The 23,109-nt window shown below is 34.4% G+C and overlaps 1 protein-coding gene across 1 annotated transcript in view; it reads right to left on the reverse strand.

Annotated features, from left to right (window-relative positions):
- Positions 1-2,819: 2,819 nt before the first annotated feature.
- The window catches only part of LOC113499713 (fibroblast growth factor receptor homolog 1-like), a 93,315-nt gene continuing 73,025 nt past the window's right edge, over positions 2,820-23,109 (reverse strand). The window contains exons 3-15 of the mRNA XM_026880282.1: positions 13,049-13,199; positions 11,105-11,229; positions 9,834-10,118; positions 9,375-9,566; positions 7,807-8,030; positions 7,172-7,307; positions 6,582-6,838; positions 5,985-6,225; positions 5,385-5,574; positions 5,037-5,148; positions 4,421-4,614; positions 3,730-3,867; positions 2,820-3,439 (exon numbers count right to left, since the gene is read on the reverse strand). Coding sequence (XP_026736083.1) covers positions 3,235-3,439; positions 3,730-3,867; positions 4,421-4,614; positions 5,037-5,148; positions 5,385-5,574; positions 5,985-6,225; positions 6,582-6,838; positions 7,172-7,307; positions 7,807-8,030; positions 9,375-9,566; positions 9,834-10,118; positions 11,105-11,229; positions 13,049-13,199 — 2,450 coding nt within the window. The 3' untranslated portion in view covers positions 2,820-3,234. The remainder of the gene's footprint in view (positions 3,440-3,729; positions 3,868-4,420; positions 4,615-5,036; positions 5,149-5,384; positions 5,575-5,984; positions 6,226-6,581; positions 6,839-7,171; positions 7,308-7,806; positions 8,031-9,374; positions 9,567-9,833; positions 10,119-11,104; positions 11,230-13,048; positions 13,200-23,109) is intronic.

The following is a 23,109-nucleotide window of genomic DNA, read 5'->3' on the forward strand; positions in this document are numbered from 1 at the left end:
GTATAATAAAATAATATTGTTAAATCAATTTAATTTTAAATGTTACTAAACTGTTTAATATTCGCTAGAATACTAAGTACTTTTGTGATAAGAAATAAATGAAATTTGTAAAACAATTTATTTGTAATTCAGTCAATATTGTGAATGTTCAAGTAGCATAATTTTTGTATGAACATTTGTAAGTAAATGTAATTTAAGGCGATGCCATAATGTACTGACAAAATATATTATGATTATGTATAAATAAACCATTAATCTATAATCAACCTTTTTCTTTGGTCTACCCTGAGGAAATAAGCAAAGCAATAAAATGAAAAAAGCCTCTAAAAACATTGAATTAAATACACGAAATCCGCCATACACAAATGCTCTAAAAAAATTGCCGGCACACCTACAATGCGATCAATTAGTAATTTGATATAAATTACGGTTTATTCGGACTCTGGACTAATCTGAGTTACACAATCTATGCAAAATTCGAGCTAAACAATAACACTAAAAATTAAATTATTAACTTCGTATGACTTGCAGTGCCATCTATTAACTAAACCTTGTACTACCAGCCAGTTTTCCTAATATGTTCGTTAATACAATGATTCTATACTAGATGGCGCTGTTTTAACTGTTCACGTAGTCTCGAAGGACCAAATAAAAACGATTAAATCCATTTATTTATTACAGAATTACTTGGATAGATTCACGTGTGACTTTTGGGACCCTTTAGGAAACCACTTTTTTTTAATATAAATCAAAGCCTCTATAACATGCGAAAAGATATATTATATGTTATTGTAAATAGCTGAAATATTGTTAATCTTACCTACTAAGAATATTATGTAAAAAAAAACTAAATGATACATTCGCACTGTAAATCTTTATTTCACTATAATTCTTACAACTTCCTTTCGACACACACATAATCCATCAAATATACATACAAGGAGCGCCGGAATAAAACAGATTCGACTTTATTATTCGAAAATTACTGTTTTATTCGGCATATTAAAATAAACAGTTAATACCAATGACGGTGATGTTTAATTAAATTTAAATATTTTATTCGAAACCAAGACATGTGTTCCGTCACTACTTAGTCTTAAAATAAATACATAATAGTTGTGACATATCGTAATGTTCTCAAAATTACCATATACACCGTGAATTTTTAGTCTTCTTACAAAAGCAGACCAGTTCATGTATTCAATGACTAAAACACGTTCATGATAAAAAAATAGGTATTTATGAGATTTGAATAAATTTAAATTGCAATTTTATTCAAAATTATGATGCAATTCGTAGTTTTAGAAACACAGCTCTGTTGCGAGCGCGGTCCGAGCCTTGTATTAATGGTGTGGGGCGCGGGCGGCGGTGTTTTTATCATTTTTAACAGGATGTTTCAGATTTCTCTTGTTTCATTTTTCTTCGTACCTATTATCTTAGTTGATGATAAAAAAAAAATCGCGTCTAGGGGTATTTTACGTCGGATACATGAACTGGGCTGCTTTTGTAAGACGACTAAAAAATCACCGTGTATAATGAGTAGAGTTCCTAACTCAGTAAATATTTACAAAATAATCTCGAACTAATTTCCTTTGCTAATTGGTTATACATTTATTATTATGATAACATAATTAATTAAGTACGAAATGTTTTGGTGGTGAAATGCATTGGCTACACAGTGGAACTGCGAGTTTGAAACTAGGACCTAAGGCCGCCTATACACACATTATTGAAAAAACAGTACGAATTTAAAATGATACCGGATCCACCGCTCATTAATAGTTTTGCTAAAAGTTTTTTTTTACGAAATTGTAGACGTCAAATGTGAAATTGAATTTGAATTGAATTTCTTTTTTGTCCTTGACATCCGTTAGTTCCGAGACGCATTACGTTAAACAAATCATTTTTAAAAAGACATCTTTACTAAGCAGTTAGTGTGTTGACGGCCTAAGTCGGAATAGGAAAACACGATTGACTAAATAAACTGTATCTTTTATCTAAACTTGACATACATAACTGTCAGATTTGTAAAACATAAAAGTAATGACAGTCTGTCAAAAATTCTACTTCGATTTAACAGCCATAATATTTAGTGATACATTCTACAATAATTATAATAAAAATACTAAAAGATATAAAAACGATCTCCGTTCTTTTCAAACAGACTAGATGCTAGATTTCATTCATCTCAATACTAGTATGTCATGGATAACATTTGATTCCATTAAAAATGCTCTAAAACTTCACAAAATATATTTTATAATACAAAAAACACATAAAACTTTGGTACTAGGATATTTACATTGACCCCCAAAGGGAATTATATTCCTAAAAATATTTACACGAAATATTATGCAATACTTTGTTTCGCAAATGTGTAAAACCTATAAAATAAATATCTACTACTAAATAATTATCATTATTAATTTCAAAAAGTCTAAATTCTCAGCACAGAGAATATGAGAATTTTAGAGACTACAAGGACCACAGTCTAAACACTGATTAGACTGTGGTCCTTGTAGTAGTAAATAGGTATATCTTACTGACTTACATTCTCAAAAATCTGGAGAATACATATAATTATATGGTGCTCCAATACTGAAGGAAACAGTAGGTAAAGGACCAGTCCAGTCCTTCGAGTCACTCCATACCAAAAACTCGTTCAAAAATTGTTCGATATTTGCTATAATTCGTTGTCCATCATTTACGTCAAATCTGACATTACCATCCTAAAAGGACAATTCGACAAACTTCAATCTCATTACTAAACCAATAAATTATTATCTATCTAGGTATATATTTAAACAAATACAACATGATTGTAATTGGTGGGTTTAATATTAAGTTCGGCTAAAAGGGTAGCATATACATAGCCTTCTGATGCGTCATCAATACTTATATGATCATGAAATATCAAAAAGTTTTGATGTTAAAATTCGTACTCTTGTATCTATAGTATCAGATCTTGAAGCAGGACTTAACATGTTGGAAAAGAGACAGCCATTGTATGAAGTGGCGTCTTGCTTCCACAACGGCAAAAACACTGTTTCAAGATTACTGTAAGTGCCCAATACTGGCGAAATGGTAAAATAACACTACATCCAAGAATATTTATCAAAAACATCATCCTTCTGACGTCGTTGCTTGGTGAAAGACACTCTCCTTTGCCAGGGTAAGGCACAACTATTCCATAAAACAACGTGCGGTTGCTACCTGCCAAAGATCACTAACAGTCTACTTAATGAATGGAAAGTCACTATCGCTTTCATCCCCTGAGCCGTCGTAACTTGAAGGGGGGGTGTCCAACTGTGGAAGTCCAAGATCCAGGTACTCCTGGTTGGCAGTCACTGTGAGGATCTTGTCCAGGTCCTCCACTAGTTCCGTGAAGGACGGTCTGTCGCCCGGAGAGAAGGACCAGCACTCGCGCATCAGCATGTATCTGAGGATAAGGAATTTTGATTATGCTATGGAAAACTTAAGTTTTTGATCATTTTTTATGTTTGCACTTTAGAGTACTTATGTTGTTTTGTTTAAATCGCAACAAAAGTCCTCGTGATTGGAAAAAGACTCAGCTAGCCAAAAACAGAGATAAAAGAATATAAGTTTTAACTGGTCCGGGATTGGATATTTTGGGAAATTTGCAGGTAAAAGAAAAAGAAGTGGAAAAAAAATAATTTCCCGACACCAAGGGCTCTCGAAAATTATGTTGTTTTAATCATGCATTCTTACATTTCAAGACTACAGCAAGGCGGCTTCTCCATCCGGTGTCCTGCGCTGAGATGCTGGTACATGTACTGTCCCGGCACGGTGGGGTACGGCGTGCCGCCCAGCGTCATGATCTCCCACAGGAGCACGCCGAAGGACCAGCTGGGGAATAGTAAACATTAGACCTTTGTACAATGCGTTAAAACAGTATAGCGATATTTGAGGGTTTGAGTCAAATAATCGTCACTTAGAAGTACCGTTTTTAAATAGGCCGTTTCGTGGTATATACGCTTTCAAGACTCAAATATATAGCTGAATGAGCACCCCTCTGTTTTAGGTACTTAATAATAGGTACACAATTTTGGTACTTGTTTGTGTCTAAAAACTCAGTTAATAATAAAACGTGACAAAAGCAGTAATAAAGTTTTTCAAATTAAACTCAGCACTTAAATATTTAAGAAGTTCATTTATAATAATATGTGTTTGTTTAAAAAGACACACCAAGATTATCTTTTTTGAAACTTTTTTTGGTTTTAAAAAAAGTAAACAATTAGCAATGAACTTAAGACTCAAGAAAACTAACATCCTTACGGTTAAAATTGCGAACCTAAACTAGCAATTCGCCATAAACAAGAAAAACCCAAATTGTCCGACCAATCAACGTGTATAACCATACAGTCAATATAAAATCATCATAATTATAAATTCTACTTACACATCAGTCTGTGTAGTAAACACTTTGTGGTAGAGTGACTCTGGAGCCATCCACCGGACGGGCAGCCTGCCTTCCGTCTTCTTCCTGTAGTAGTCGTTGCTGTGGACATCCTTAGCGAGACCAAAGTCTGCTATCTTGAGGATGCAATCGTCGGAGACGAGAACGTTACGAGCTGCCAAATCTCGGTGGATACACTGGAAACAATAAATGGTTAAATGTATTGTTTGTATTAAAGCACTTAGGAAGCGGTGAAGGGTGGGCGAAACTGGGTGCTGTCCAATGTAATCTGACCTTCAAAAAGTGCTACTTAGTAGCCTAATTTGAATAAATGACTTTTGAATTTGACTTTTTTTCGAATGGGAAAACAACAAATGACTTTTAGCCTTAAATATTTTGTTTCTAAATTATTTTATAGAGCAATAGTTTAGATAAAGTTTACATCTTAAAGTCAGAAAAACAGCATTACAAAAAACGAAAATTGGTTTGAAAGAACTACAGTCAGAGATTTTAATTGTATCAATTTTACAAATCTGCAAAAATAACTGTCATTTATCAAGACGCTAAGAACTCTTCTTGACGAGTTAAAATTTCCCTTTTTTGCCATGATTTTACTTACCCGTCTAGAAGCTAAGTATTCCATTCCTCGGGCAACTTGATATGAAAATGAAACAAGATCCTTTTGTGTAAGAGTTTTCTTCTCTTTCAAGTCATCGGTCGGTGATTCGTATCTGAAATTAGAAATCTCCAATAAATATTCTTGATTCTCTTAAATCACGACTTGTTTTACTAATCACCGTAATATCATCTTCAGACTGACAGATCAGCAATGGTAGTCGATGCAAAAATTGTTCAGTGCCTTAGCCAAAAAAACTAATTGCCTTGTATGAATATGACGGTCTTGTTGACTATACCTAAAACAATTGTAAAGGCGAAAGCAAAATTTGTAAGGTTTATTATATCTTACCTGTTTCCAGGTCTGTGGTTCCTCAGGAACTCCCTCAAGTTTCCATTGGGCGCGTACTCCACGATGACGTACAGAGGTCCGTCCTGCGTGCAGCATCCCAGCAAGTTGATGATGTTGACGTGCTTCCCAATCATCTTCATCATCTCCATCTCCGAGACAAGTGCCATCATCTCTGCGTCAGTGTGGCCCTCTGGAGATTAACAAAAATAGGTTTTCTATCAATTAAGATAAACACATGTTTATTCAATCCAAGTATATACACTAAAAGCAGCTAATTTTGCAACCTACAGAATATTTTGAATGTTAAAAATTCCGATACGGATTTTAAACAAATATTGATAAATTCTTTTTCGAATAACCTTACCATCCCGAAAAGCAAATATTCGCAAGACATCCTTAATACTTTGATATTGACTATCGTGAGAATGACTCATTATTAGACGCAACGTATCAGCTCATGATTAAGGACTCTATTTGGATCCGAAACTAGTCGGGCAACTCCGATAAATACGCGTGAGTAAACCGTTGCTTTATTTAATATCCTTAATACTTATAATATCTCCCTATTCTAAAAATACCATACTGAATTATTCAACATACCTTTTAACATCTTAACAGCAACCACCGATTGCATTCCAGGCTTCAATATTCCAACACACTCGGCCTTCACGACCTTGCCAAACTCGCCCTCACCGAGTACCTTGCCTAAGCACAGGGACTCTCTCGGGACCTCCCAGTCGATGTCCATCGGCAACTCGTATTCGGACATCATCATTGAATCGTTTGTCGTGTTCTGCACTTGCGATAGCTTCTGTTTCTCGATTTTCACTACTGGCATCAGCTGTAAATGAAATTTTATATGAGCGGTCCAGGTGAAAACAATTGGTAGGATTTTATTGGTAAGGGATTTTTATAATCGCTTCCGAATGAAATCTTTATACATATTTAGTTGTAATGTAAAAAATAACATCAAATATCTAAATCGTATCAAAACCATAATTTAAAAGCACAGCATTGCCGGAACATTACCATTTTATAGGAACTTTGTTTTTAAGAGGAACTGTGCATTAATTTCCTTTAAAAGCTTTTAGGTTTAAAGTTCTTCATTATTTTCCTAAACTCTAAAGTGTGCCTATTCTAGGCTCTAATATATTTCATTGAAAATATAAAATTCTTCATGAAAACCATTTTCCTTACCAAAGCTTCACCGGTAGCAGTCGGCGATCCATTCAACGCCGGTTTCTCTACCGTCACCTTCTTGGTCCAGTGCGTCACTATTACTGCTCTCGCTGTCTCTATCGCGAGCTGCTTCTGTTCCTTCTCCCTCTTTAACTTCTTGCAGATCATCACCACTATTATCGCGGCTACGAAGAACATGGCTCCAAGGACCACGGTCAGTATATTGATAAGCAGCGTGTGCTTCCCATGGTCAGGCGCTTCTTGGACAGGTGGTGCTAAAATAATTATGGCATCATTAGAATATTTGTAAATATTCTCAACTCACTGAAAGACCTAAGAAATTAATTTGGATTTATTGTGAAATGACCATTTTAATTTTAGTGAGCATTTAAATTAAAACATTCTTAGCCGAATGTTTTGTACGAATCTCAAAAATTATCCTAGGTAATCATCGGTCATTAAAATATCTAATCGCCTTAAAACTTTACGATGAAAGCGTTGTAATTTAACATGTATGTAACAGGCAAAACCATACAGGGTAGAATTTTACGAGAATTTCTCGGTCATATTCTGCCTATATTTAGAATAGCGATGAACAGGTTACTCACATTCTAAAACAGTCAAGAATCCCCTTGCCGTAGTGTTTCCTAGACTGTTGAGTGCTACGCACACATACCATCCCTCATCTTCCTTAGTAACATTGTATATTGTTAACTGTTCTGGTTTGTCCGTAGCGTTTTCACTCTGAAATTGTAAAATCAGGTTAGCTTTGCTATAAGAGTTGTTTTGATGATTCATGCTTTTCAAAACTTGGGTAAAGAGAGTTTGTTGTTTCATGCTCCAAAGTATTTTTTTAAGAGTTAGATTATAGACGAATATTTCGACGTGATGATATAAACGACCATTACTATTAAGAACATGCATCTATAGTACAATTGTAGCATTTCTACCTATAAGCTTAAAGTTAAGTTGAAATTCCTCTAAATATAAGCTGAAATCACGTAATAGGGGACTCTATTAAACAATCATATCGCTACAGTACAGAAAGCAAGACGGGTATCATCTCTTGATCATGAAAAGACAAATCACAATAAGAACTGCACAAGGTATAACACTACCATTGAGGCTTGATAGCTTTATAACAACCATATCCACACTTACAGTCGAATACCAACCCAGCAACAACAAAGCAAAGCAAGTGAATCCATGCACCAAAACCATGCGTTAGTTACAAGACCCTCACCACGACAACTTTGTTCCTATCGAAGTAGACTACATTCTCCTTGGTGGTCGCATCACTGGGATCGACAGTTTCATTGTAAATGTACTCGTCTCTGGTGAAATACATCCAGTAGACTGAGGGGTGGAGGTCAGTTAGGAACTGGCACTCGAAGCGAGCTGTCTCCCCGACCACAACTGTTTGGTTGTCGGCCCCACGAGTCAGTACTGGCTTCGCGTAAAGCCGCTCTATAAAGAAATTTTGTTTGATGTTATTTTATGATATGTTTTACTGTTTCGATAGTTTTTTTAGGAGATTTTTAGAAAGGTTTACTTAATCTTTAGGTATCAAGTTATTTGTATGCCCAACATCTGTGTTGAAGTGTTGTGTTTTGTGACGTCTCATTGTGTAATTCATGTAAAACCAACAAAGATTTTATTTCAGTTTGCAGCTCTACATATTATACTTTGGTTTAAATTTCACATAACTTTAATTTTAGAATACATCAAAAACAAACGAAGACAAGTCTAAGATAAACTAACAAAGGAATGTTTCTTCTTATTTTCTTCGATTTGCAGTTTATATTCGTATCGAATAAAATAGTTAGCATGTTTGAAACGCCTACCGTTAAACCAAACTAAAGTTAGCTACGTGAACTTTGCTGTGCTTAAAAACAAAAGACACACATTCTTGGGTAGTACATTTTAGCCTTGTATAAGACATTCCTACTGCCATAGCCGATTCTGAAATAAAGTTATTAACATCTCCCTCCACCGTTACACCAGCACCTTGATTAGATTTTACTTATCATCTAAAGTTATTTATATTGATCTTAAAATCACCATTAGAGAAAATTTGTGCTTCAGCTGCAATTATTAATTAATCTAGACCTGAAACCTTATTAAAATAGCTCCTACGAGAACCTTAAACCTTAACCTTGGATTTAATATAAATTGCTTCACAGACTATTAAGACATTGAGTGTGTGTATAATCATTTTAGATGGTCAGGAGACCAAGAAGAACAGTGATAGCCCATCACCAAAGACCAACCACCGCAAATAAAATCTTAAAGACCTCTATAATATCTCCGAGCGGTATTGGCATATCACTGGGTCCAACTTCGGCGGTAGTGGACGAATAGTTGTAGGGCCTGACCCAGTACAGGTAGGGTTCAAGATCAGAGACCGGTGGGCAGGAGAGGATAGCTGTCTCGTTGACCAAGACCGTGACATTGCCGGGATAGCCCTCTTTTATGTACGGCTTTGATGGGTAGCGTTCTATAAGAGAATGCCTATTGAATATCGAATAATGCGATCAAGGCTGTTGAGAACTAGAGTAATGCTTTAAATTTTACAAAACCTGGTCACAATCTTTATAAGACTGCATGACAGGTATTAAACTAAACTTTTTTGCTTAAACAGCATCTTAAAGTCTGCATTTATCCCAGGAGACAAAACTCAAAATATTGTCCAATAAAGCATGTAACTTCACTAACAATTGGCGAAAATTTCATTTATTTCTGAAATTCTACTCAAAAATACCTAAGCTAGGTAGTACTTGTCAAAAAGTCATGGATAGAACTAAACCATACCTTGAATATGAAGTACAACAGTATGCTCGATACAACCGAGCTGGTTGCAGACGACACAAGTGTAGTTTCCGTTGTCGGCTTTAGTCAACTCGTCCAAAGCCATCGACCACTTCCCATAGGAGGGTTGGAAGAACACCCTGGATATTGGGGTGCTCCTGTTCTTGTACCAAGTTATGTTCGGCGTTGGATTTCCTGTAATATTTTATAGTGCGGTTAAATCTTGGTTGATGTAAGTATATCAAAGATTTCGTACTCTGAGTAGTTAGTATGAAAAATGGTGCAATGGTTTGCTTAATATTTTTTTTAGAATTGGCTATTGAAATATATTAATTTGAATTTAAAGCCATGTTGGTTATGTTCCTGAAGAAAATTGCTTTGTTTAAAAAAAATAATGAGTCCTGAACCAATTTGAAAAAAATCATTTAGCGATTCTTAAACTATTTTCACATATTTTCTTACCTTCGGCGGCACACCTCAGCCTTATAGAATTCCCAGCTGGTTTCATATCCATTTTGAACATTTTCGTCGGATGCTTGAACCTTGGAGGGAAGTATTCTTGCTTCTCATCGACATGTCCATAGTTGGGATGGTCTTTCTCCCCCTTCTCATCAGGATCATCGTCCTTGGAGTATCGTTTGCTGTCCGTTGCATTTTCGTCGAGTGTATTGTTTTCTACTAGAGCTGCACTTTTGACTTGAGATAGTGTTTCAGGGAGAGCTCGATCGCCCATGTCCGCTTGGTAATCTGAAGGAAGAAAATAATGTTATTTGAAAAAAATATATTTTAATTTTGTTTTAATTCCATTTTTTTTAGATATAGCTTACAAAAAGTAATTTATTAAAAATAAGCGTAAAATATTAACTTGTTTTTTTGTAGACTCTTACTCCTGTAGTTTACCATCGCGAAATACTGTATAAAATATGTAAACGCCTATTTTATTCTTCGAAGAAGAAGCACACATTTTCCGATGACATCTTAATATACGAAACATCATGACACATTCCAGGATAAATCCCCGAAAACACTAACGAGATATTACAAAAATAACATGAAAAAGGAAACTCATCAAAGAAAAACTGAACACGACAGGATATCGCAAGTTATTTCGATAAACATTTAAGTGGATCGTCGAAAAAGCAAACGTAACACTTAAAAGCGTTGCAAACAAGTACGCAAGTGCAGTATTGCTGCAACCCCGGAATCCGGACTGTTTACACATCTGGGTGACCAATAAAGATGCCAATAAAATATAATATTAAAATAACCACGCTCAGGCCAAAGACACTGAACGGCGTTAAAAGTGTGTATACAGTGCACCACACGATATTAGTCAACACGAATCTCTAAAAGCTGTCTTAGTTCTTGGAGATAAAGATGTAATTAAAACTAATGCTTGTTTGGTGTATTGTACAAAATAATTCCTTGGAGTTATATTTGACAATGAAGACACGACGGAGCTTTTATTGTTTTAGGATTACTTTTTTAACAATGCAAGTATATTTGGATTTAATTCTGAAATCATGCTTCATATGTTTGGTGATTTGTTAATTATTAAAGGTTTTATGAATCATGAAATGCAACTTTTATAATAGGGATGATATCTGAGTATGAAAAGTAAAATACGTTGGAATCTAACATAATATCCAACATTATTATGTCCTTCTTAGCTGCGTATTCTCATACAAACTTTTCTTCTGCAGGATAAATCTTATTATTATTATAAATCTTACCTTCAATATCTTGGGCGGTGTTGTGTTTTAAGCTGATTCTAACTGTCATTTCTTTGGCTTCATCATTGTCAGTCCTACAAGCGTACAGCCCCGTATCTTTGGGTCTGAGTCCTTTTATCCGTAACCTGAAACAAAAAACATATTACAGGATTCTTTAATATAAACATTGTAAATCAGTTTCTTTTCAATCAACATCTTTTGCTTTTTCGTCTAAAGCATGTTTCTGGATAAGTTGTTATGGACACCTTTTTTCGGATGCTAAATCGTCAAAATCTAGACTTGGTTGCAGTGAACCCTATATGTGTATCTCATACTTCAAGATGTCATCATGTGTTAAGTGCCTTTAATATGAACTTTTAAAACAGGTCTATTGACACCTTACAATAAAGACGACGCAATTTATTCTGCGTGTTGCTTCTACAACGTCAGTCTTGTTTTTAGACCTAGAAGTATTCCGTCTCGTTTTATGTTTTCAATGGAAGTGGAAAGTTACCAAAACATCGAATTAAAGCTATAAACTGCGGTAACTACATCAATGAGATAATATTACTGCATCAACGTCACTTAACGACGTTCCGGATCACGCCAAATACGCAGCAAGACAAAAATATTATTTACAATGAAAATGTTCGCTCTCATAAAGTTTTTATTATGCAGAACATTACTAGTTGGTTCGTGTTACCAAGATATGCTTTTAATAAATCATTGCTGTGCTCTGAAAAACATTTAAACTTTGCATTTTCTTCATGAAACAATGCAATGGAAGTTCTAAAAAAAACCTTTGTTTCAACATTATTTGTTATCATTTCTTGAAAATGGTGGGTGAATGATTTTGAACCAAAAAAACGGAGACTTTTCCGTAACATATTTCCAAAACAACATTAGCCAACTCTACGTAACTCAAAACGCTAAATCAAGTCCAATCAAACACCAAAATACAACACGGATACACAAATCTATAAACAATTTGACGCACTAACATAATGGCCCAAACATTTGACCAAACATCCAAACATTGGCTCCACAATGACGTTTTCATTCACAATTTATGTGATTAAAATCTGGCCGTTTATTATGAGGTGCCTCAAATAGAACCCCATAGCTCAAGCAAGCATTATGACTTGTATTACTTTCCAGGACTCCTACCAAGAGCTCTCTAAACAGGATCGTTGGCGTTGTGGGAGCGAGATGCAGTTATACGCATTGTATATCGCCGTTCCTTTTCCACAATAGCGTGAATTCTGTTTTAAGGTTTCATAGTACGTGCTCAGAGTAAATATTGTTACTGGATTGCTTACCGCTCATGTCTCTATTTCTGTGTTTCGCGAAAATTTTGCGTTATTATAGATTTGCTTACTCTAGTACGGGGATGTATTGATGGTCTTGTTTCAATATCGCTGACCGTTATACTGTTATTGTACCAGAATTCCCATCAATCTTAAATGTATTGAATTCCTTTATGCAGATTTACTTGTATTGGTGCACTTTGTTGTTATAATAATTTATATAAACCTTTAGTGCGTTATTAAGTGTAGGCTGTTTATGTATTCGAGAATATTAGTCAAGCAAAAATCAATCAAATCAAAGTGTTTGTGATAACGAAACGCGTTGTGAAACGAACGCCATAGCTAACATTTTGCGACATACTTGTAAAATTTAAATATTTAATTTTATCCTTGTGCAAATACAATTTTGAGCTATACATTACGAAGCTTTTGTCATTGAACTTTCTTTATCATTTAACCGCTGCCCTCAAATAAATATTATACAGTAAAAAACTTTTAACCTCACACAGGACTCGAACCTGATTTTTACCAAAACACACCAGATTTGACCTCATCAGTTCAATTGGTAAAGCTACAGATGCATTTCGAGTCCTATCCGTACTTAAAAAATCCATTGTTTTATTTACATGCAATATTTATATATTTTTTCTATACGTACCATTGCCTCTGTTGGACTACCCTGCTCCTCTGTGAATCCACGACCTGACCATCCTTGTACCACAGCACTGCTGACTTCTCAGATGGCTTGACACCGCACGTCAGACGAAGACGTTCGTTGAGTGACGCTTCTAAATGTGTGTAGTCTTTGTCTGTAACAAGAGATAGTGGGTTATTAGTACTTGTTGATTGGACAGTCACTGGAATTCTGAAAATGAAGTAATTAAGACTACATTTGTACCGTACTCTAGAATTTTGATTCAGGTAACCAGCACAGACGTGGTTTTTTGCGAATTAAGTAACCATTAGAGAAGAAAAAACTAAGAACGAAAGAATTACCTACTTGGAAAATATGTGTGATTATTTTTCAAAGCATTAATATTAATATTAGCGTTTCTTACAATATCGGAGTAGCAGATTTTTATCAATTAACAATTACAAAAATATAACGCTTTAAAAAAATGGTGAAACGTATGAAAGTTTTGGCTGGTTATTTGTCGGTGAAAACTGTACTGACAAGTGACGTCACGCGGGATTTAAATATATATTTTTTGTCAACTACAAAATTAAGCATAAATACTCATCAGCTTTAGATTTAGCCTACAACTTGACCCTAATCGATTGACATAACATAATTACACAATAACATGTACAAACGTATAAGCCATTGTTAAAACAACACCAGTTTAAATCCGACCCTTAATCTTTTAAAAAGCAATGTATATTTAACGTTATGCTAAAAAATAAGCAGAAAAAGTTTTAGCGTTCCGTTCTCAGCTCATAAAGTTAACCCTTTCACTGCAGTAGTGAATACAAATGCAATCCAACGACTTCAAAACGCAAGTCACGTTTAAAATTGAAGATTAAAAAATGTTTACTGCTCTCAAAACATCGATTAAATGAATATCATTGACTTTTGTTAACAATAAACGATGATTTATTGTATGTGTTTTTATTTAAAGTTTATTTTATTTTTATAGGTTATGTGACGTATTTATTTATTTGCACATATTAATGTCAATTTCTTTAGGAACTCAATTACAGTTGACATTTAAATAGATTCCATGACTAATAAGATTGTTTTGTATGTGTCTCGTTGGTCTTGATTCTGTGAAGTCTTAGGCAGAAATGTGGTTACCGAGAGTTTGTCTAGGAATCTTTGGCGGAGATTTAAACAGATGCTGTGAGTAAGAGGATCTGAATAATTAACATTGAGCAAGATGGCAGAAAGACTCAAGTCTTCTGCAGTACTTTTTATGATTGTAAGAGGTGAAATAAAAGCTCCTTGTTAATATGAATGAACTTAATGATTTGCCCCGTCATCGGTTGTGTTTTATTTGCTTTTCTTAAGTACATTCCCATGGTACTCCAAAATAAATAAAACCAGACTCAGTCCCTTGCCAAATGGGCCAAAACAAAAACAGTCAAAGCCAAAAGGTCCTTTTGCAACACTAGGGCGTGTTAAAATAATATGCAAGTAGATTTATAGCACTCAGGTGCCTCGACACCAACTGACTGCTATTTTAAGACTTAAACGTGATTTTAATGAGCATTGACGGGTTCGGTTTTTAGGATTCTTTACACAAAGAGTCAAAACGGAACCCTATAACTAATGCTCTACTGTCCGTCTATCCGTCTGTCACCAGGCTGTACATCGTGAACGGTGAGAGCTAGACAGTTAAAATGTTCACATAAGATGTGTCTTGATTGCTATTGTAACGATAAATAATAAAATGAAAATCAACGTTAAATGTAGTTTGGTACGGTCAAAAACCTATCGGTAATCATTTCTTTTTTAAGCGATTATTGCTACGTTCGCAAACTAGAAGGGTCCAAATTTTTAAAAATAATAATATAAATTTTTAGTTGCTTAAAATGTAGTTTTTTTTTGCGGAACCTACGTTGTCCTGAATCCGACTCGTACTTGACCAGTTTTTTATTTTAAGACTTTTATTGTAACGACTTTTGCTCTGCACTTTAGGGTTAGCACGTAGGGCTGTTACGCCGATTTATTTACGTGCCCTTTCTGGGCTAAATATTTGTACCATGTAAATTGTGTTGCAGTCTTTTGCAAATGCGGGGTTATTGTTTTTAAACGTGCATGTATACTTGACTAATTCTGTTAATTGAAAATACGTACGAAATGACCTATTTTTAGAAAGTTCAATGGGTGTAACAATGACTATCAAATAATCGATTGTGTCAGTATAACGTAAAACATTGTGTAAAACAATTCATATTTATTTGTATTAATTCAGTAAGACGAGAAAAATTGTTAAGGGTCTGTAGAGACCCTAAAGCAGGCTTGTATTATGAGTACTTGATGATTGATAAACATACCTATACTTTTCTAAATACAAATATTATTGACAAATTGCAATTTGACGAAGCACAAAAGATTGAGCTCATCACACAAACATTTTTTCTGAGCAGTAATCGAACCAAGACCTCCGGTATAGCAGTCAAAGCCTTAAACGACTAGATTAACAGGCCAGTTTAAATACATTTAAAATTAAACTATACCGATTCAGAAAGAATCACAGTTTTAGGGTGACTGACGTCAGTCCATTGAGTCAACGCTGACGTGTAAGTCTAAACAGATACGCAAAAGAACAAGTGCATCGTTAAATGATTTATCTTCTGCAAATTTTAGCTTTTTCTCTTTACATGTTGTTATTTGTGAATAAAGGGGAGATCTGTACTGTATAAAGATGTATTAATTGTTTGAGTAGCTTGTATAAAGGTTTGAATAGTCTCATTTAGCTTAGAGCGATTCGTCCTGAATCTTGGTGTCTTTGCGCATGCGACTTAAATAATCCTTCCGCTACATAAGGGTTATATTTTTTTGAGCGGGAGTAATTTTTTAGGTAGTTCCAGTGTCTATTGCGATGTAGTTTATCAATTGCTATAGGTTGATATTATTAAACCATCAAACAAACTCAAATATACTTTTGCGCCTTTGAAGGTCACATGACTAGATATAAATTGTTATAGTTATGATTATCAAATTTGCTGTAAAAAAAATATAACTTGAATAGAAAAAAATATAAATAAAACTCCACTAATATAATAAAAAATACTAAAACTCCTAGTTAGCTACTTACAGCAAATAAGGATTAAGTTAACACAAATAACATAGACTGACTTAGAGACGCACTTAAATTTAAACTCAAGTTCCCACTTAATTTTTATTGCTAATCCTAAATACTTGAGTCAACAATGAATACCACAGATTTTAAAACAGGCACGATTGTTATATTGCAGTTTTACAATGTAACCCTCTTTGTTTCGCAAGCTGACCCGGCTGAAATTTTAACTGCCATCGGGATTTGCAGTCTGTGAATTATGGGCCCGAATAGTGATGGGAAAAGCTTATCGATTGGAATAGTCGATGTTTTTGAATAGGTGGTTGTGTGAGGTAAAACTATACGATAATATATTTGATCGGACATAGATTGATATTTTAAAATTTTATTTTGTTCATGAAGAGTATGACACTAAAATTATAATATTTGAGGTGATTTTTCTAGGAATAGGCGGATAGTAATTAAACCGGAAATTTAAGAAACTGCCTCAATTTTAGGCTATACGAAAAAATTAGACTATAAATAAAAAAATCGTGTAATTTTAAAGGTGCAATTTTTTGTTGCAATAAAACAGTCGATAAACAGATATCGACAAGCAACCGGCACAACACTATCGTTTTTGCGAGCTCCTTAACCATCGATTTAGTGGATGCATATGTTGAGCAGATGCAAGCGACCCAACGCTCACAAAAACATGGAAAATCAAAATCGAGACATAAAAGATTTGTGTTTTTAAAAACAATAGCCGAAAGTCGTGAGAAACATTCTTACAAATGGTCATGGCATTTTGAATGAAGGAAGAATATTGGTTTTTACATTCGGCAAGTTAATTTAACAAGTAACAGGACTGTGTATCTAAGCTAATAAGACTTCGGGTTACAATATTTATAAACGTTGACATATTATCTAACTCACCTAAAAATGATAAAATAAATAAAATCCAGGCAAGAATAAGAAAAGACTGTGAACAAGTATTTGTGGATCTCACAAACGTTTGTCCTACGTGGCGATGAATCTGGCGTGGTGACCTATACCACTCAGCTAAATATAAAGCTTTCCTTACTCTGGTTATACTGACAAATTAACTATTGAACAAGAGGCCATACGCACTCCTAAAGCCTGCAGCATTTGTGGAAGCAAGACAGCACTAGACAGCATTGAGCGTCGTTTCTCTTTCTCACAACTTTAACGGTATTATTTTACCAGGGGTTGGTAAGTCAGAATTACAAACTCCTTTAAAATTAGCATGGGAACATGTTTGGTACTACCAAATTATCCCAATGACAATGGTACAATTATCCCAGTTTCTTTAGACCCCACAATCTGACATTAAGTTACAAATTATTGAACACAATGGTTGTATGTTGGTGGTCCGCGTTCTCGAGATTTGGAATATTTTCGGTTTGACATTTTGTCAGATGTGATTTGTTTTTTAGGTATTGTATGCGTCATACTCAAAAGAGCAACTTTTTAAATTTATTTCTCACAAATATTTTTTTTGTAAATTATCAAAAGGGTTCTGTAATTTGGAGAACGATAATCAAACAATTAAATTAACCTTTAAGCCTATTAGCTATTGTATACGTTTAGCACAAATCAATCGCAAAACACCTTACACATGAAATGAATATGTATATTTGTTCAGCAAATGATATTATTTCTATAAATATTTCTTTAGCAGGCAAGGCCGCGGGCGAATCTTATGCTTCGGATACACTCGCGTCTCGCGGCTCGTCTTATCGTCGCTCCCGGGCGAGTTTGATCCCCTTTAACTTGCTTCCAAACAAGTATGTACAAAACTATAAAAACCCTAAACACACTTGGCTTTCTAGACAGATTTCATGATAAGACCAATCTAGACCTAGTTAGCTTTCAAGCGTACAACATCATTTCCTCCGTTCCAGCTACTCCTACGATTCTAGACACTGACAAGTCTAACTTCGGGTTTAAAAACCGTTCGCAAGCACGACGCTAGTGCTGCGACGAATCCCGCGATGCGGTACGAGATGAGACATTTTCGTGTGGTCAAGCGTTCGAGAATCGCCTCGCGAGTATATACCCAGTCTAATATATCTCAAGTCGTAATGCGAATCTTTTGTATAGCAACGCATATGGGATTTTAATTGATTGGAACGATGCCAAAAAGACTTTCGTATTCCAATATTATTTTGTATTCAAAAGCGTATGAAGGTAAATTTAGATTTGAAATGATTTCTGTAAGGTTAAGAGTTCGTGGAGCTTTCTTGCGAAATATAATCTAGATTTTTTAATATATGTATTACTATTGAGCTGAAAACAAGAAGCAAATGCACTTGAGTACATCTCGTTGTGCCCACTGACAAGTTTTCACAGGTTTAAAAAGGTACAACCGATTTTACCAAACATGTCAAAAAATATAATACAAAACAAACTGAATTGAAATTGCTAATTACTTTCAGGAGCTATGATGTCACAGACAGACACGTCAAATTTTTAAAACCCCTTTTTACGTCGAGGATTAAAAATGAAACTAAAAACACGGGTACAGCTTGAATTGTGTTTTAAAATTTCTACAATTTTTTTACGAGAAAACCGCTGTTTTTTCTTCTAAATAGCAGCTACGAAAGCAATATTATTAATATTTCATATCTACGACATGACAGTTCGAATTTTCACGAATGGACTGTTTATTTGTCTGTTAACTTTCACGTCATGTTGATCGACAAATGATGTTAGCTAAAGGTTTATATTATATTACTAGCTGACCCAGCAAACGTTGTTTTGCCGATTTTTTTTTTCTAGTTGTATGTATTTTTAATGAAATTATAAAAAAAATAAAAACAAACAATTTCGTTCCAAAAATATTTTTTTTTTTTTAGTGTGAGCATCCCTTAACACTTAGGGGTATGAAAAATAGATGTTGTTCTATTCTCAGACCTACCCAATATGTATACAAAATTTCATAAAAATCGCTCGAACCGTTTCGGAGGAGTACGGTAACTAACATCGTGACACGGGAATTTTATATATTAGATATGTCTTATTTATTATTTTACTAAGATATTTACAGGCTAATTTGAAATATTTTATCACTCATTTTTTTCACAAGTGTCGATTTTTTTACATTTTTGCTGTCCGCAGGAGATTTCAGATAGAAATAAACGTAGCACAAGAAATAGAATCTGTAAAATTAATTGCTGGGAGCGAAAGCACTTAGGAAACGGTCAATGGTGGGCGAATCTGAGTACTGTTCAGTTTAATTTGACATTCAACAAAAGGTACCAAGTAGCCTAAGTTAAAATAATGAATATTTATTTAATTTGATTTGTTTTAAGCATTCTTTACCGTATTGCTTAATTGCCTGATTGACTTGTCCAAAATATTAATGTCTTTAAACTTGTCGGATCCAATCAACAGTGCATAGGATTGCAAAACTGATTTTGATTTAAAAAAATATACTAATACATAGAAAACATAGGGAACTATATGAGTAACTAAAAGCTATCGTACCTACATACTGCCCTATAAGTTTCGTTAAGCATGCAACGTCACATCAATTATAACTGTATCACATACAGTTGACCACACATCAATATTATCAGTATTAATAACTTTTATACCGAAGCATTAAAGTAGATTTTCGCTAAACAATATCTATTTTAAGTCCAACAATAATGTTTTAAGAGTACCACCTTATGTAACAGCAATAAGATCTATTATCGTACATATTTTATTGATTAGTTGGATGGCTAATCGTTGGATAATTATTCGATGACTAAGTCTACTACCATTGATGTTGAAGGCCACACGAAGACTTCCCCTTCCGGTTTCCATTCAGGAACTAAGTCCGGTACGGAACTGTTGTGTCCTAATTATAATTTGGCGGGAACTCACGTGTAATTATCGGGATTCTGCCGCTTCAGCTCAAGATTCAGCATTCCTATTGGGTTTACTCCTCCTTTTTACTATTTATGATTAATTTCGTTGCGGGTTCCAAGGCAGTTAAATATTCCCCTGGTACACAACGAGTGTTTCGGTGGTTTTCGTCGGTTTCATTGTAGATCCTGTCTTACAGGCATTGCAGTGACGGGCTAGTGTGGCGAGCTAGTCCCATTCCTATTGGGTCCGAAACAAGTCGGGGATCCTGATAAATACGCGTTAGTGAACCGTTGCCTAACGTGAATCGTCGTCGACCATTAGTATGGTATTTAGTATTTGGCAAAAAAAACTGATTAGTCCGTCAGACAAATTTCCAAAAAATATTGGATACGTTTTTATTATTTAATCTTGTAAACAAAAAAATAAATTAGGCGATTTAAAATCTCGTGTGATTTCACTTTCCACCCCTATTCTATAATATGTTGGGCATTCAATAAATAACGAATTCGCCTCACGAAATTTTCCAATAATATTTCTTTAATCACGTTCCTGAAAAATACTGGTACGGAGTTTGCCTGAGCTGTTCATTGAATATAGTTGCTGATTTCCTGATTATATTATCCGTGTAAGTAAAATACCAGTATGGTCATTGACACCAGACAATAAAAGCTCTCCATCATAAGAATGGACCTGGTTCCATATACGGCGATGCTATTCAATGGACACGCAACAAGGAGGATTTATGCCATTTGATCAAGCTGTTTGTTATCATTTGATGACAGTTTGTAAGAGTAGTAAGTTTTGCCCGCGGCTTTGCTTGTATTTTTAGTATTTTAAATTGAGCAAAAGAAAATAAACGTGAATTTGCTTGAGGGGTTATTTTTGTAATGGTATTTTGTTCACTATAATATAATTACAAATCAAAAATTCTGAGTGTCTTAATCAAAATTGTATGCGACAGCGATTTAACGTTAAATACAAAAAAAAATCTAGTCCGAAGTTCTGAGGTAAAAAAAGCAACAAAAAAAGGAAAATTGAAAATCTCCTTTTTGTAAGAATAGAAAAAAAAACTAGAACTATTGAATCTAGGTAAATATGATGCCTCAGTTATAGTTTTAATAGTTACAGAAATACTTTGATATTCGAGACAAAGGAAATGCAAACCGAATCTGTTTTGAGGTTTGCTTTGAAGTTTAACGAATAAACTTCAGGAAATGAACGTAACGTAAGTATCGGTGTGTTTCCCGAATGCTTTCATTGAATATTTCTTCATTAGGTATATATTTTTTCTGCATGTAGGTAAATGTGCAAAGAAAGCGTTTATTAATGGATTTTACCTAGTAAAAAGTTTCCAGAATAAAGATTTACACTTAGTAATTATTTTTTTAAATCCATCTTAAATAGAGCTAATTTATCTTAATATACCAAAAAAAAGTCAAAGTCCATTTCAATCAAAGCAAAAAATATTCTGCTTGTTACAATACATTGCTAGTAATGATACCATCTTTTGATACCAAAACAGCTCAGCTTTGCAATGTATAACAACACGTGTTTTCCTCACCTCTCCTAAAAAAGCCTTGCTCCTCAAAACAGTCACAACCAATAACCTCAAACTCTTAAAAAACAAAAACTACTCAAAACAACCCCTCAAAATAAAACCGCGTACGAAATAGGGCGTCAAGTATCAATGTCAAGCCAAACTGATACTCAGAGAAACACACTTAATTGTACAGTCACAAAACAAACCGCCAATCAATTCCCGACCTTATCACCTTGTGTTAGGAGTTATGAAATTGGTTCTGGACGTGGGATATTTGTTTGTTTTTGTGGAGTATATCGTATGACATACGTCATATTCGGTATGTTCGCGTAAGACGTAGAAATAGCTCGGTTTCCTGTAATTTCACGCCTTGTTCATAATCATGTGACGTGGGGTGGCCTCTCTGGGTATGTGGAAATAATTTAGGACTCATTGCTTAAGGATGCTTTGGACGTATTAAGATGAAGTTTATTGACGCATAATGTCAAATGTTTTGCGATGAAGAATGGGATGAAAATAGCTGAACCCTGAACATCCTTATTTTGATACGGAATCGAAGAATGAGTTCTTTTGAAAGCATCTTACATAAAACATAAAAACCTAATGATAAAAGTTTTTTTTTTATTGGTAATAGTTTAAATTAAACAATACTACAAGATTTTTTTCAAATACAGCAAATTTCGTTATTTACTGGAGAGGATAACGACCAGAATCTCAAAATGTCTACTTTTCAACACACATTAGATAATTTAAATTAATCACTCGACACCTAATTAGGCGTAGTACCCGATAGTTTGTTATGACATCTTCAAAGTGAAGTGAGAAACTATTAAAGTAGATTCAAAAGATGAAACAGAATATTTTTAATTCCACCGCCATGTCTTCGGAATATAAAAATATTAAAAAGACACACCGCTACATCCGTTTCCTGTTCGGATTTCGTAGTTGCGCGTGCGCACGCTTTTTCCCAATTAAAATGGCGGCTATAGGCGGAAGGAGAACGTCGTTCCTAGTAACACGATACGTCATTTCCTTAGGTAATGTGACAGTTGCGAAATTTGAATTCAACGGTGGCGATAACGTATGTCAGGAATGTCAAATTTGTTACGAAATGTCAAATAACATATTTGACATTTTGCGTTTTGGCTGTATACCAGATGTTATGAGTTTGTAATTTAATGTTTTAATTAGAATGTACGTTTGGTTTTAATTGACGTTTATTTGGTTAGAAATATGTTGGATCCTGTCTTCACTATATCTATGCGGATTTGCTGAGATGACTCATTCATAAGCAGACTGCTTGTTTGAAATAAGCACGGAGAAACATCCTCCTTAACTATATTATACTTATTTATTCTATAATTGTATGCTAAGACAAGATGCTTTGTATCAGTGGAAACAAAAATCAACCTTATGAATATGACATAGAGTCGTTTTTATATCCTAGTCCTCCAACATACTAACCTAATTAAAATCTTAGCAAAAACTCTTCTTTCGTAAATTCATGCAACATTAGTATAATTACTTGCATATCTGCTAATATGCAACCGATTTTTTCTAATAGAAACTTTTTCTAAC

This window comes from Trichoplusia ni, chromosome 12, assembly GCF_003590095.1.
Source record: "Trichoplusia ni isolate ovarian cell line Hi5 chromosome 12, tn1, whole genome shotgun sequence".
Taxonomy (NCBI): Eukaryota; Metazoa; Arthropoda; class Insecta; order Lepidoptera; family Noctuidae; genus Trichoplusia; species Trichoplusia ni.